The following is a 17,000-nucleotide window of genomic DNA, read 5'->3' as shown; positions in this document are numbered from 1 at the left end:
TATATATATATATATATATATCTCAGTGTTTGTCTGTGATGCGTGTGTCCAGTTACAGCAATAAAGTTTTAGGAATAAATATCCGTTTCTCAGTGGATTTGAAGTCGCATCTTCCAGATCTGGAGACAAGTGAGCTAAATAGAGATGCCCCGATTCTAATTTCACTAGCCGATTCAGATACCGATATACTGATTCTTATTGAAAAATAATCCGATTAAGATCTTTTGCGTTGCATAGATAATTGTTAATTTTATCATGCAAATATAGGTATAATGCAAAGAAAATATAAATATCGATGTATTATTTGTTTGTATTTATGGAAAAGTGATATACATGTAGATACATTCACATACTGCCATACTGTGCATCTAGTAACAAAACAGTCTATGTTTCTTGAAATCTGTTATTAATAATGGTAATTACTGTTAGTGGTACAGCTTTATCTGTGATAATTAAGTCTCTCTTCTACTGCTGAACGTGCTGCGCCTGTACATGTTTAGAGCAAATCAATGTTTCATTTAAGTACCGTTAGTGATTCAATTATCTCAGTGAGACGTCTTTATCTTCTATCACTATCCATGTAGCCAGTCCTACTGAAGAAGGACTCACTTGCCACAAATGATGGAGGACAGGCTAAATACCGATAAGCCACTGAGGTTATTTTATGCGATACAAACGATACATCATATCGTCAGGATCAAAAGAGATAGATAACTTTATGCATCGACTGCTCAAATTACTTTCGTAATGCTAGTAAATAGAAACATTACACCACATTCTGGTTTCTCATCATTGTTCTTTTGTTCGTGATTGGCTGCAATAAATCATATCGCTGTAATCGGGAAATACCGCACTTTGTGATTACGTCCTGACTAAAGCCAAAAGATTCCTCGGCTGTGTGGATGTTTATTAGGCTATAGACATGAAATAGATTGTGTGACAGGCCTGGAATTCATTAGGTAAAAGTAAAGAACTTGCAGCTGATGATTTTTTATTAGTGTAGCAGGCTAAAATACGGTTTTCTGCTAAATAGTTGATCTGTAAAAAGTATCTTAAATTTCCGATTTTTTAAGAAAAGATCGGCCGATTCGGATTCAGATACCTAACAACCATATCGGCACCGATATTAAAATCGGGGCAACTCTAGAGCTAACCCATTAAGTCACACCAGCTGCATGCGATATAAAGGAATAATGGTAGACATACTTATTACATCGGGTTAAAACACGCAATATGTATGACGCGTAACGTCACACTAGCTGGTTCACGGCTTCCCATCTTTTATTATAGTATTCTAGCAATATAAGCAAGCTTATGTTGCTGACTTGAGTTACTCAAATTAGCCAATTTGAGTAATTTGTGTGATGCACACTTATTATAGTAAGTTTAACAATATAAACAATCTTAAATTACTAGCTTAAGTTACCCAAATTAGCCAATTTGCTAATTTTGCCATTGGCTAATTAGTCAACTTTACCAATGGCAACTACATTACCTGTCACTTTTTATCAGCTTTGTTTTTTTACTCAGGCAATGCCGGGCATTCATCTAGTATGCTACAATAAAACTACATCTTGAAGGCTATGTTTATCGTGTGCTTACCTTGTAGCCTAATATGGTTGCTATTGTGTAGGCACATGTGGTTTTGCCAAGACCGGTTGATCCAGTTATAACCAGTATAGGGGTTTGTGTCCACTCATCCTCAAAACACTCATCCCCTGAATCCGCTGTAAACACAAGGAGCAAAGCATAAACTTCAATAACTACCGTACTTTTCGGACTATCAGCCGCTACTTTTTTCTGATGATCTGAGCCATGCGGCTTATATAAGGGTGTGGCTATTCTGTGGCTTTTTCTTTCATCGCTAGGGCGCATTAACCAGAATCTCCGGTTAGTGCACCTCTAGCGGTGAAAGAAAATACGAAACAATGCCTAACGATACTGTTCCGTTAAGCACTAGGTTAAAAAGCGTTGGTTAATACGAAACAGTGCAGTTAGACACTGTTCCGTTTTACACAGTAAAGTTGCCTCCGTGTTAAAAAGCACCGTACTGAGTTCTGAGGCCTATACAAAGGTGCGGCTTATATATTGTTTTATTATTGGTTTTTGGAAAATAAAGCAGATGCGGCTTATATAAGGGTGCGGTTTATAGTCTGAAAAGTACGGTAAATCAATCTTATTTCGATTGTTGCGGTGTGAATTTAGGCAAGTGGATTTTCATTCCTTGTACTATTAGACATTACTACATGACATGAGATCTAGCAAAACGTGTGCTAGATCATTTTTCTATACCAAGACTATAGAAAAACTTCTCAAAATTACAAAAACTATATTAAACGCTTCTCTTACCATCACTGCGTTTTCATGACCCGCATAATTCGCAAATTAGAGCCAATCCGCAAGTTATCCGCGTCATGGAAACGGCATAAATCCGCAAGCTATCAGCATAAATTCGCAAGCTAAGCGAGTTGCGATCCGCAAAACTTTATCGAATCCATCGTGTTTGCGAATCATGGAAACGGTACTTGCGATTAATGCGCATTAGATTATCGTTGGCTATTACATTAAAAACATTTTCACGCTTCAGTCGTTTTTATTTCGATTTCAGCAGTCTCAGTGCGCCAACGTTACGAACGATCGCTACTAAGCTAAGCGTGACAATACTGCTTAGCTATTTATAGTCATTAATTAGGCTAATACTTGACCTATGGGGTCAAGTACTGGTGTTAAATCCGCATCGCCAGGTGTTCATTGAAACGCTCAATTGCTAAGTAACTCAACTTGCGGATCGTTCGAATTATGTGAAACATGCGGATTATGCGAGTCATGGAAACATAGTGCATGTCCATCAGGCAACCGCAAGGAGCCATAATACTTTGAAACACACAATATTTAACATAGCCTTGGCTGGTTATACTGAATATCATCATCACTGTTTGGTTTAGTTTGTATCATAAAGCCTGGTTTCCATATGACAGCGCAAGGCGCGCAACAAGGTGCACGACGTCGTGCGTAGGCCTGCTGTGATACGGAAATGTCAACACACGACGATCGTGCGAAGTGCGTACGCTGATCGCAAGGATCTAACAGAATGGATCCTTGCGATGGGTGCGCGCGATGATGTATCCCACAATACACCGCTAGACCTTTTCAACCTATCCCACAATTCAGACGGAGAGCTGCGTTCCGAAGAAATCGGTTTCCCGTACGAAAGAGTAAGCCTGGTTTTCATACGACAGCGCAATTTCGCAACGGAGGATTGTTTTTCCGAAGAAATATGTCTCTCCTACGGAAAAGTAAGGAAATTATCCACCCTGTCCAATGCAAGCATGGCGCCTACGCACGATATGGAAACACTGCATCACGGTCCAAGAAATGCATTGCGCATGATTACTGTGCGGCGCACGATCATTGCGCTGTCATATGGAAACCAGGCTTAAGAACTTCAGCTCCATGACAAGGTCATCATTCTATTACATTACATTGGCTACACACTATCAGCTATAAATTACAAGCTTGTATTTGATGACATAATAATGTAAAACTAAATTTACCAATCACAATACATCCACTAGTCATGTGATCGCATACTTGGCTTATGGTAACATCATGGAGGATGTCATTAGCAAAGCATGACTCAAAGCACGAAGAAATCAAAGAAGTGGATTAACTTCTTTGACGCCTTCCTCCATGAAATTACGATAGGCTTACGAAGGCATATGAGTCCTTCTTCGGGATCTCTTTGAGTACCAAATGTTTTAATGAGCAGCTAAGATACTGGAATATGGTTCACAGCTGAACAAAATGGATAACACACAAATGTAAATCAACAGGCACCCAGTATAAATCTAGATGCAACTCATTGTGGGAAGCTATTCGGTCTGCCATTGCCATGCGGTCCTTCACAGTTTGACTGCTGAAATTCTTACAAATGATTATGAAGTTGTATATCTGTTGGTACATAGCAAATTTGTGCATCTGTTGGTACATAGTAAACTTGTACATCTGTTGGTACATAGTGAATTTATACATGTTGGTACATAGTGAATTTGCACATCTGCTGGTATAGAGTGAATTTTTACATCTGTTAAAATATAGTGTTGTACATATGTTGGTATAAAGTGGACTAGCCGAATTCCCGGCATTGCACAGGTATGAAAGAACAGCTTATAAACAGTGGCAAGTAATGTAGTTGTCTGCTACTTGCCATTAGCCTGGCCCATTGCCAATGGCTACTTTGAGTAAGTTAGTATCTGCATTTCGAAACTGACTAATGAAAGCCGTGAGAGCAAGCTTTAGTGACGTTGTGTAACACAGAGTGATATGCATATTTCAACTCAAATAGCGATTCATATTGCCCAATGAATCATTGCATCTCGCGTTGCTTAAATGGTTAGTCTATCGCCTGAAGAACGAAAAGTTCCGAGATCAAATCTTCTACGCCTTGGATTTGTAATTGCTAGATACAAATCGCTATAGCTAGACAGACTGAACCACAGACCACACACTTTGAGATTTGTATATATATATATATATATATATGTATATATATATGTATATATATATGTATATATATATATATATGTATATATATATATATATATATACATGTATATATAGATTTGTTGGTATATAGTGAATTTGTACTTCTGCTGGTATATAGTGAATTTACACATCTACTGGTATATAGTGAATTTGTACATCTGCTGGTATATAGTGAATTTGTACATGTGTTGATATATACTTATATAGTGAATTTGTACACCTGTTGGTATGGAGTGAATTTGTACATCTGCTGGTGCATAATGAATTTAATGTCTCTCTTGAAGTGTCAAAGCTGTTCTACTTAAGGCCTGAGCACATACCGACAAAATGTATCGCAGGAGCGTAAATATTTGTTGTGGCTACACATACCGATGCTACCGAACTACGCATTGTATTGACAAAAAAATGGACCAATAAAAATTGGCCTCATTCGAGTGCAGGTCAAGACCTCCTAGCTGGATTTTCGAGTAGACTTATATATGTATCGACAGAATAATCATTATCAAATATCAATAATCAAAGGTTTGTGATAGCAATAACGTTTGTACAGCCATTTGCATTGCTATACTTTGCTCAAAAACTGCTATACGTTGACGATAAAAACAGCACAAAAAAGTAAAAAATATTTCAAGTTCATGACATATTAAACCTCAAAAAAGAATTTTAACATATTTAAATAGTATTAATTACCAAAAGAACTGCCTGAAATGTTTTTGAAACGTTCTAATTTGCAATTGTAGCTGTTACAAAAAAAATTTTTTCTCCATCTATAAATAGTTGTTTGTATGAACTACCGTTGCCATTGTCATTCCAAAACCAATCTTGAGCGCAGCTTTTTATGTTGGAAACAAAAAAATTGAATAGAGATTGTCATAATTGACTATTATATACAATCACCGATGCATCGATTTAATCTCTACTGATGTATATCAACATGTTTGTTTTCGAAATGACACATCGACAACGCATTACTGGCGTGTCATGACGCTTTGGCTATGCAACGGGCACATTTCATCGGTCTGTGTAATAAGACATTTACACCCACACCACACGCTGAGCAAGCAATACAATAAGGTTACTCCTTTATGCTGAAGATTGAGCAGACAACACCTGTCGCTTCTGTACAAGACTTTAAAATTAAACGACTAGCACTTGAAGAATTTTATAACTATGTCCGACACTCACAGTCCAGAAACTGATTTCGTTTTTTGCTTGACTTTTTTTTTGACTGTTTCCTGCTGCCTGATTGACCCTTTAGGATATCTTGCTTCCAGCTTAGTAGCCATTCATTTATGATTTCAACACAACCCTTTCGTACAAGCAGCTGCGAGAGGGTGCTAGGGCTGTATTTAACAGTCCATAGCTGGTCCCTTCCTTCATCCGTCATTCGAGAATCTAGAAAATTTCATAAAAGGTGTAGGTGCCCAATTTAGTACTTCATAAAAAACAAATGGCCAAACAGTCTCATCTTACAATATGCGTACCCTAAAATAACCTAAAAAAATAATGATGACACCACTTGAATACTGCATTGATGACAGAAATAAAAAATAATTTATTCACCAATATTTTAGTAGGCTCTAAAAGGGTACATGGACAACTGCTATGGTGAGTCAGTCGTTGGTCAAATAATATGAGCTGAAAGGAAACCCAAGGGAGTGAATTTATCACTACTGTCATAGCTACTAGCTTTTTAGTTTTACCCACTGCTACAAAATAACATGAGCCAAATGTCATCAGACTTCCTTCTCCCTTCTTATGCCAGATAAAATTGTCCAATTCATTGTATGCAGTTTCAGTTTACAAGGTTCAGAAACATTCATAAACGCCGCTATATATTTTATTACTATAGCGGACAGTTTTTAAAAATATGGGATCTCCCATCAGAAGAAAGAATTGCAATATAGACCGGAATAGCCACCAATTTCTAAGTAACGAATATTTCTACTAATTTTTAAGTAATGAATACTTTTACCAATTTCCAAATAACGACTACGTCTACATTGAATCGCTAATAGCTAATTCTTATTACTCATCCAGCCAACACAGGGATCCAGCCCTGTAATAGCCATCCTTCAGCTCAAAAGTTAAGAGATGATCAAAGATCTAAGTCTCATTCAAACCTGATGTTATGAAATGAAAGGAGTAGGTAAAATGGTGGTTTTAATATGATCAAATGCTTTTATTGAAAATAATTTCAAACAAACAATCGAGTGCAATAATGTCAGTATTTTAAAAAAGCAAAACTTTTCCTTGGACATGTAATTAAAAGAAATTTCTCATCAAATCTCAGAGTCAGATTTTCGAATCTAGACTTATGTCACTTAGAGATCATCTGGTCATAATAAAGATATTATAATAAAAAATATAGCAATAGGATAGATAACTTAGAAGTGCACTAGTTTGTATAAGCAACCTTAGAAACAACAAAATATATCTGCTTCAGTTTTGCTTCCCATTGTTTATATACTATGTGATTACATAATGCTGCTGATGCCCAACTTTGTGTATGTTCAGGCCAATCAAAACACCCTATCTGCAGATAGGGCGTTTTGATTGCCACTCTATGTGTGGTAAATGTGGATAGGGCGTTTTGCACATAGTGAAAAGTGCTATTTCTGGTGGTCTCAGAAGTATGAAATTTCGGGACATATTAGACCTCAACCTAACTTGAATATGAGCACAAAAAAGTGAATTTTGAAAAAATTGTCAGATAGGGCGTTTTGCTTGCTTCGGGCAGTGTAGTTGCCAATGGCTAATTCGAGTAGTCTAGTATACGTGTTGCTAAGCTTACTAATATAAGCCGTGAGACAAGTTTAAAACGAGACAATCTTTAGTGGCGTTGCGCGTAACAAAAAGTTGTTATGAGTATTTTAACCCAGATAATGACTCATTTCGCCCAATGAATCTATTATATCCTGTGTGGCTTAATGGGTTAGCTTGCCGCCTTGTGAATGGGAGGTTCGGAGATCAAATCCTCTGCGTTACGGATTTTTCATTGCAAGATTCTAATCGCTATAACTGGACACAGGGTGCAGAAAAAGACAAACACTGAGATGTTAGTATATACTATGTATATCCCTTTGAGTCCTTATGTCCCCCTCAGAGGACAGTCATAAACTATACAGTATCATCAACAAAAATGAATTATAGAAACTAAGAACCAGATTTCCTATTTAAGGGACAAATTGTGAGTTGTTATCTCACAATTTTATATTTGCTACCTCCTTCAGTAAAGAACTACAACAAAAACAAAATGGCTGCTTCCTGTTCTGATCCATGTGCTTCAACTTCTTCAGGTAAGTTCTTCAATTAATTAAGTTTTTCTATTGTTTAAAAAGTTTTGATTAGTTATTGTTGTTGTGAACATATTCCTCTATCACAAGCTCAAAAAAGCTTTTCAAAAACGTTTTTGCTACTGTTTTTATTGAAAATAATTTTTCAATGTCCCTCACAAGGGACATTGGGTTTTGATGCCTATGAATTAGATCAACTATAAATTTAAAGTTATGGTGAATGTTTCTTTCTAATAGCTTTTTCATCTTATTTAATAGTTTTTATTTTATGCTAGCTAAAAAGTCTTTCAAATTCCCACTAAATATTTTGCTGAATAGCTATAATTAAAAATACTGAAATAAAATAAATTTCGATTATCTTTACTATTAGGATTAATGTTAAACCTGAAGCATTTTTGTTTTTATTCATTTTAGGACTACCAAGGAAAAGACCATCAGGAAATTTAACTGACATTGATGCCATTAATGTATTAGAACGACTTGACAACTCTGACCTAGACTTATGTTCAGATGACAGTGATGCAGATGTAGATTATGACCCTAGCAGTGCATCCCTATTGAGTCATTCCGAAGAATCAGATTATGATGTTGAGCCACCACCATCAAAAAGGAGCAAAAAACTTCAAAAAAAAGCATGCTCATTCCGCAAAAGTGATAGTTTTGTCAGCAAGTTCAAAGTATTACATCAAACTGCTGAGATGGATGATTGTGAAAACCCAGTAGAAGCCATTGGCAAGTATTTTTCTAATAAAACATTTGAGTCAATGGCGGATTTAACCAATTGCTATCATACTCGGCATTCAGGTAAATCTCTGAAGGTGACGCCTGCTGAGATCAAAACATTTTTTGGGATCAGCCTGTTAATCGGATGCATCGGCATGAAGTGCCTCAGGATGTATTGGGAGAAGAAAACCAAAGTGCCTATTGTTGCAAATGCGATGACTAGAAATCGTTTTTTTAAGATACAGAACAACTTGAAAGTTGTAGATAATGTGCTCATAAGTGAAAAAGCTAAAAAAGAGGACACGTTGTGGAAAGTTACACCATTAGTGGAGCATATCAGAAAGATCTGCACTGAATTATCACGAGAAAGTTTCTTAAGCATTGACGAGCAGATGATTTCGTTCACAGGCAGGTATCCCGCACGGCAGTATGTTCCAAGGAAACCAAACCCCACAGGTTTAAAAGCTTTGTTTTGGCGGGTTCAAGTGGACTAGTTTATGATTTTGAAATTTATAAAGGAGAAGGAACATTTGCTAAATTCAAGTTAAAGGATGGATCAGGAGGGCAAGGAGTAGGAGCGGTGCTTCATTTAACAAACGATTTAGGGCCGGGCAAGCATGTGTTCTGTGACAGGTTTTTTACAACAATTTCACTGATTGAGCATTTAGCTAAGCAAAGTATCTCTCTTACTGGAACGATAAGTGCTAAATATGTGCCAGTGCAGTTCTCTTCTGACAAGGTCATGAAATCAAAAGGAAGGGGTACAATGGAGCAATTTGTTACAGTGAGTAGAGGGAATGAACCAATTAGCATCGTAAAATGGTTCGACAGAAAAAGCATTTTAAAGGCGTCTTCTTTGCATGGATTGCATCCTGTTGAAGATTGTAAAAGATGGTTTAAGCAAAAAAAGCAATTCATTACTGTACCCAGACCAGCGGTTTTTCAAAAATACAATTTATCGATGGGTGGTGTTGATCTTTGTGACCAAGCCATTTCTTACCACAGAGTAACAGCAAGATCAAAACGATGGCCCATTCGCGTGATAAATCATCTTCTAGACTTAGCAGTTAACAACTGCTGGCTTACTCAGAGACAATCCAACTCGTCAAACAAACTCATGCAGTTATTTGACTATCGTTTCATTATGGGAGAACAAATAATAGCATCAGCAGCAAAGGAAGCTGATAGTGATTACACGATAGATGACGAGCTACAAACTACCAGAAAATAGTTCCACTTCCAATGGCGTACAATCGGGAAAAGGGAGCAAAACATTTGCCAGAAGCAGTGAAACTGAATAATAGTGCTCGTTGTAGACGAGAAGGTTGCTTGAACAAAACTAGCATACGCTGCACAAAATGCAATGTTTTTTGTGTATCAATGCAAGCAGAAATTGCTTCATGTTATTTGATAACAGTACCTGCTAGCTTTGCTTACAATTCTAAATGGTTGATTGCTGCTTTAGGCCTTTATGCTTAGTTTTAATGTTGCATCTATAACAAGTGTTTTAGACCACTTTTATAGTCACCGAGTTCCAGTGTCCTCTACAGGGGACAGTCAGTAGTGCTGCCGATAATATACATTTAGAAAGAAAACTTGGTTTTATGTGGTATTCTGTCCAATTTTGTCATAGAAACATAATTGCAAGTTTAAAATATACACTCAAAATCTGTTGGGTCTCAAAGGGATATACTAACATCTCAGTGTTGATGTTAGTATATACTATGTATATATACTAACATCAAGAGGACCTTGTAAAGCTGTGAGCAAGATAAGAGAAAGCTGTCAATATGATCATGTTCGCTGTGAGTTTAACTTACCCAGTATGTCGTACACAACCTCAACAGGGTAATGCGGCAGCACACTCTGCAGATTCTTCAGCTCTTTCTTGACACGTGCAGCCTTTAACTTGCCTCTCTTCTGCTGTAAAAAGTAATGAGTGACTGTAAAATACCGTCTGCACGTGACAAGTGACAGCAAGTACCAATTATAGCTCTGATTAAAAACTGAAAGCCCCAGTTTAATGAAGGGGGTGTACTAGTAAGCAATTTTCCATGTATACGTAGTGCTATTGTCATATTTGTTAGACTTATACCACAAATTTTGAAACACTCAAATTCTGGTGAATTGTTTATTTTTGCAACGAGAGAGTATAATCTAAAAATAATTTTTATTAATCACCTTAGTTTGAAACATGCCATCATCACGAGCAATATTTAACCCCAGGGCAGTAGTCCGACATACCGGGTCTTCAAATGCAGTAGCAGGTAATAATTTTAACCTGCATTCACACTCTTCCTCAGTCTACAAATATAGATAAGTCAAGTTAACAATAAGCAAATGAATATGACAACAATGGATTTATATTGTGGCACGATACTAGCGTGAGGTTTAAGATACAAGTGGATGCCTCCATGAAGAACAAACACACACCATGATGCTACAGATGGCTGTTAACACAAGGCTGGTTCACACTATATCGCCATAGGTGGGTGTTGTCCTCTCAGCGATTATTCATTGTTTGTGTGCCGTAAACCGAAGGCATCGTCAAGACAATGCGGGTACTTTGGGAAAGTTTGCAGCTGTCAAACTTGCATATAACTGTCTCATGAAAAAGTTATATTGGGAAAGTTTGCAGCTGTCAAACTTTCCCAATAGTTCACCGAGCAATCATGACAGCCTGCACAATGTGTACTTCGGTCGCTGCCGATTGCCCAATCCATAATTTCCTTTCTGACAGCTCCTGTAGGACTTGTATTTCATCATTTCCGCAACCACATCATTTAATGAGAACGCTACGCTGGACATTTCAGTGATGTAAGCCGGATGGGTTCGTGATAGTGTGAGCGATGTTACCACAGGTGATCACCGAAGTATTGGGTGATTACCACCGACATACGGCGATGTTGTGTGTACAAGCTTTAAAAGGTATCACAAATACAATGGCTACCATAAGCTGTACGGGTCAAATGAAAACTGACTCTGTAGCTTAGACCTCCGCTGTAGGCATGACAATAATTTCATAACACGGATAAATTCAATGTTCCAAGCAAAACAGCTGTACTTAATTGTTATTGTAAAATATGATTACTTTCACTGCTCGCAGTCATGACTTTGTAACTTTTGTTTGAAGTTTAAAGTTTGTAATTTCGCTGATATAAATGCGGATATATTTCTGATAGTGTGAACATTGTTATTACAAATGATCACCGGAGTATCGTGTGATTAACACCCACATAGGGCGATATAGTGTGAACCAGTCTATGGTTGTTGTTCCCAACCACCTGTTAGAGCTTCCATTATTTTATTGGCCAAACCTTATGTTAAAGATTTCACAGTCCTAACGATTTTCAGAGATTTAATGAGCTACTGCTTTTGTTTAGAAGACTGTGTTAGAATTATGCAACAATAATACATTTTTTAAATTATTCTCAACAAGTCATGAAGTATAAGCCATGGAGAACCATCAGTGACACGAGCATATCAAAATGGTTGGTTACCTTAGAGTGCCGAGATTAACAAAGGTTATGAACAGCAGGAAGGTTTTACCACTGAGCAGCTCGTGCTGTATTAGTACTCTATCAGTTGATGTGTATAACTTAGCATGTCCACATAACACTGTCTCATGCAATTCTGCAAGTTTGCCTTAGCCTCAGTTTAGTACAGTGAAGCGGTGACATGTTTGTGTTGTCAAATAGCCTGACGATTGTAATGATATACATCAAGATATGATCATCCGCCGCGTGTACAAGTTGACCTTATTTTAACGATGGGGTTACGTTTTGAAGACTCCGTCATTAGGCAATTCTGTGGATAAACGAAGCTCAGCCACACCTTTGATTCTCTGTTGATAAACACTTTGCTGGTAGTAGGCTAAGCTACTGTATTACTTAGGTAATGGCTATTTACACAGTACTTCTTCACCTCTCTCTTGCTCTACTCTTTATGTTGGCTTTTTAATAATAAGTGTAAACTTTTAACAAGTACATAAAAATGTTAACTATTTTTTTATTTAGCTTTTGTCTGTGCACGAGCATGCAGACAAATGGTAGACTACCATAGAGTACTTTGCGGTAGATGTTACATATTTCTGTTCTCATTTATGATTTGTATGTACCATAGTTATTTCTTTATTATGCTTTACCTACAGCAGATATTAACCTAACACCCGCATGTGCATAAAAACGATGTCATGGCTAGCGTACATGAGTAACATATATCTTCTATCTATCTATATATTTCTCAAAGTCTGTCTGTGGATCCGTCTGTAGGTTTTCCGGCTATAGCTATATTAGAACACCTGAGCTGGACAACAATGCAGACTCAAAGTTATGGCTTACTAAATTGCTTACTTACCGTCATTAGAAGCCTAACCTTATTAATTAGCTTAGTGGAATTTTCCATTGGCAATATGCCAGGGTACTAGCTTGAAAGGTACAGTTGTTTGACAAAGTTTTAAAACTTTACAGTTGTTTTTATTTTTCTCATGATATGTAGTTTAAAAGTTAGAATGGCAAATGTTGTTATATATTAAATACAAATCAATTTTCTGTCCAAATACTCTTCTAATACACGGGCAACGCCGGGTGGTACAGCTAGTGTATATATATTTCTCAAAGTATGTCCGTGTGTATGTCATATGTCTGTCCGCATTCCGGCTATAGCTATTATTAGAATAACTGCAGCTGGACAACAATGCTGACGCAATGTCATTGAGTACCGTCATTAGAAGCCTAGCAGCTTACTGCAATTTTCCATTGGCGATATGCCAGGCTAACAGCTTAAAAGTTACAGTTGTTTGACAAAGTTTTAAAACCTTTACAGTTGTTTTCATTTTTCTCTTAATTTACTTAAACTACACAAACTACTTATCTCATGATATGTAGTTTGAAAGTTAGAATGGTAAATGTTGTTTTATGTTGAATACAAATCAATTTTCTGACCAAAGACTTTTCTATTACCAGGGCAACGCCGGGTAGCACAGCTAGTACATAAATACTTTTTGACAATTATCACAATCTTTGACAAGCTATCGTACTCTCGAGTTGGTCAGTGAGTCCATCAGTAAGCAAGGACTACTTATAATGGCCTATTGCAAGCAGTGAATGAGATTTGATATCTAACGTCATACAGTGTTGAAACTGACGTTAACTACACGGTCAGTTTATAACAGTAAAATAATTGAACGATATTAGTAAACAATGCTGACATCTCTACATGTTAAGAATTAAAAACGCTTTGATTTTTTGCTGTATGATTTGTAGTAAACATAAAGAGCAGCTTTTTATTAAAACTTTTATTCGCACGACAGAGAAAAGGCATGTCTGACCTGAAGCAATTGAGTTATGTGGCCAATCCTAGGGAACTGCTCCGCTTGAGAGAGAACAACTGTAGCCTTGGACTGCTTCAAATTGGAAATATCATCTTCTGTGGACATGGCATGCAGTCGTGCCAACCTTTCTTCTCTCAATGTGGTCTTCGGACTATCCACTGACAAATAGTGACAAGTGCTAGTGTTGTAAGATGCTCCTAAGTATGTCTTTTAGAAACCTTGAAAACTTGGGGAGATGTTTGCCTAAACCATTTATTTAGCCTTGTTTTTAGTTTGATAATAGATTGTGTCGTATCTGGCTTCAGTATTGACAAGTCCCAGTTGCATTGAGGCGATGGAAATAAGAAAAAGAATATGTCAAAACGAATTTTGAAAGTACAGTCATACCTCAACATACGAGTGCCCTGACATGAGAAATTTGAGGTAACAGCAAAAAATTTAGTAAGTTTGTGCCTTGAGATACCAAATAAAGTTGAGACACAAGCATACGAGACGTGACAGTCCTCAATGAGGCCAAGTATGTGAAAGAACGCTTCCGAGAACAGCATCACTAGATCTTTTTTGCCACATCAGTTGGTAATGTGATAACAAGGACAGCTAAAAGTGATAGTAAAAGTGAGTCAGAAAGTGCCAAACCAGAAGATAAAGCTGCTACATCTGTCTTGAAAGTATATTACTGTATATAAAAGAGTTGTATTTTATTGTAGACCATAGCCACTAATATGGTATGTTTTATTTTTCGAGCATAGGTGGTGACATAGAACAATAAAACAAGTTTTTCATCCTAATATAATAATCCTGTTTTTAAGTAGTTTTTCAGATTGTAATGGATTCCCTTGTATGTTAGTTACTTTGTATACGAAATATTGCGTTAACATGCAAGCTTAGTCTTAAAGCGTATTAAGCTCCCATGTCAACGTATGACTACACTAAACTTAGCAGATAGAACTATAATGGCTGGTTATAGAAGCATCTCATGACAGCAAAACTCAGATATATTGCTTCAAAATTATTCTAGATAAAACTAATCATTACATTGAAAACTTTTGTGTTACAGCCAACTTTTATTTTTATGGCATGAAAATCCTAAAGACTCATTCAGTTGTCCTTCCAACTAACCCTATTCTATGTCAACTCTATTCAATAGACAATGTGAAAGTTAAGAGGCTAAAATCGCCTCTATGTAATAAATACCAGCCATAAAACTCGCTCGGGAGCCTGTAAACATTTACTACTCGCTAAGATTTGCGTGTGAATTGCGTGCTGCTTGGAAGAAGCTATGATTAAAGGACTATCCGCACTTTACGACTACACAATATTTAAAATGGTGTCAGCTATTATCAAATCTAACTAGCACCCTGACAGTCTCTTGTGCCATGCGAGATCACCAGATGTAATAACTATATATACAATTATTCTGAAATGCCAGTGAGAATTTGAGTGGCGTAATTGTTAGAGCACCGGCCTCCAATGAAGAAAGCCTCCAATGAAGAAATTTGCAAGATCAAATCCTGTTGGCTGAAATATTTTTCCCAACCATCAACCATGGCTTTGGCCAGACAGACACAGCTATTATTATAGTAACAATTTGGTAGACTGGAACAGAGTTGGATATCGTAATTTGTTAACTTCAAAATTTTCATATAAAAAGAAAATTTAAGTGTAGACAAATCCAAAAAACGCTGCTTTAATTTTTGGAGCAATTCTGATGATACTGAAACAGTTAATACAATAGCATATTAAAACTGGTTTAACAGGACATTGATGACTCAAACCTTACCTGCTGCCACAACAATGACATCATCATCTGAAAGTTTGGGTTTCTTCTTTTGTTTAGGAGTGCGGAGTTTTTGCCGTCTCTTTGACTTCAGAGGTGTTGACAGCTGTGAGCCTTGCTCCGCTATAAAAGTTATTATTACAACAGCGCTGTAGACACACAGGACTACTTGACGGATAGTATGTGAACAATTGTAGAGTGACTTCTACAGATTACATAGATTTACATAAACACAACACATAGAGATAAATCTGCTGAACATATGCATCCAGACTATTTCTAGACGATTCCAGCAGTCTAATAAAGCAGAGACAACAACGATACTGAAATTTCAAACATTTTAAGACTGGAGAATCAGCAGAATGCAGCAAGAGATGCTGGAAACATCAAATAAAGGTTTACATAAAGTCACAGAAGAAGGATTAAGTAAATGGCAACCTTCATACTTGTTTTGGAAACCGCTCTGATTGCCAACAGGCTAGAAAACAAACACATGTTGCCATCCGTAAGAGAATGTCAGTTTAATGCTAGTAAGAGACTATAATGACCCAAATGCAAACTTTTAAACATAAAATAATAGTTGAATATGTACAAAAAACAACAAAATCAATATTGACTGTTTAAAAGTAATAAATATACAAACACTATACCTGAGGGTTGGTCCTCATCCATTGAGAGACTTTCCAAACGCACTACGTCTATTGTTGAGATGTCATTTGTGCCTCTGTCCTTCACCCTCCTTTTCTTCGTCTTCTTTCTTTTGTTCTCCATTACTACATTGTCACTATAAAAAACTTCAGATATGCTTGTATCCTCCTTCAGATACTTTTTGGCTTTTTTATCACGCTTTTTTACTTTTTTCATCACTTGTGTTAAACCTGCTCCATTTTCTTTTATCTCGATTGTTTGCGCAACTTCCTGTTTTGAGGCAGAAGATTCTTTGGATGTGTTTGTTTTTATTTTTGTATCTTTTAAATCCTTTCTTGCCAACAATCCTTGACGTCTCCTAACGTCCCTTAAAGACACACGAGGTTGATGTGGGCTTGCACTAGAGCTACAAGGACTGTGACTATATGGCCCTGTGACTGTTCGCAAATGGACATCAGAACTCACAGCTGACACGGGCCTGATTTCCTCGACATCTTCTGTGCATATCAGTAAAGAACTGTCATTCTTACAAAACATGACTGTATTGCGATTGTGTGTGCCCTCCAACTTCCTATGGGTTTTTCTACAGACATACTGGTCTAATGTTGGCAAATCATTAGCTGGCATTCCCTCTATCCCTATACATTTCTTTCTTTTGATCTCTTCTGATGTCCCAGTT

At 37.0% G+C, this 17,000-nt stretch overlaps 1 protein-coding gene and 1 pseudogene across 1 annotated transcript in view; one reads left to right on the top strand and one right to left on the bottom strand.

Moving 5' to 3' along the window:
• Positions 1–17,000, bottom strand: part of LOC137408569 (uncharacterized) — a 35,399-nt gene extending 18,399 nt beyond the window's left edge. Inside the window, exons 1-7 of the mRNA XM_068095146.1 lie at positions 16,324–17,000; positions 15,677–15,796; positions 13,894–14,054; positions 10,746–10,868; positions 10,385–10,487; positions 5,731–5,940; positions 1,603–1,727 (exon numbers count right to left, since the gene is read on the bottom strand). Coding sequence (XP_067951247.1) covers positions 1,603–1,727; positions 5,731–5,940; positions 10,385–10,487; positions 10,746–10,868; positions 13,894–14,054; positions 15,677–15,796; positions 16,324–16,948 — 1,467 coding nt within the window. The 5' untranslated portion in view covers positions 16,949–17,000. The remainder of the gene's footprint in view (positions 1–1,602; positions 1,728–5,730; positions 5,941–10,384; positions 10,488–10,745; positions 10,869–13,893; positions 14,055–15,676; positions 15,797–16,323) is intronic.
• LOC137408623 (piggyBac transposable element-derived protein 3-like) lies at positions 7,802–9,991 on the top strand (annotated as a pseudogene).

Source organism: Watersipora subatra, chromosome 11, assembly GCF_963576615.1.
Source record: "Watersipora subatra chromosome 11, tzWatSuba1.1, whole genome shotgun sequence".
Taxonomy (NCBI): domain Eukaryota; kingdom Metazoa; phylum Bryozoa; class Gymnolaemata; order Cheilostomatida; family Watersiporidae; genus Watersipora; species Watersipora subatra.
Note: the sequence above shows the minus strand (reverse complement) of the source record. Positions and strands in the feature narration are given on the sequence as shown.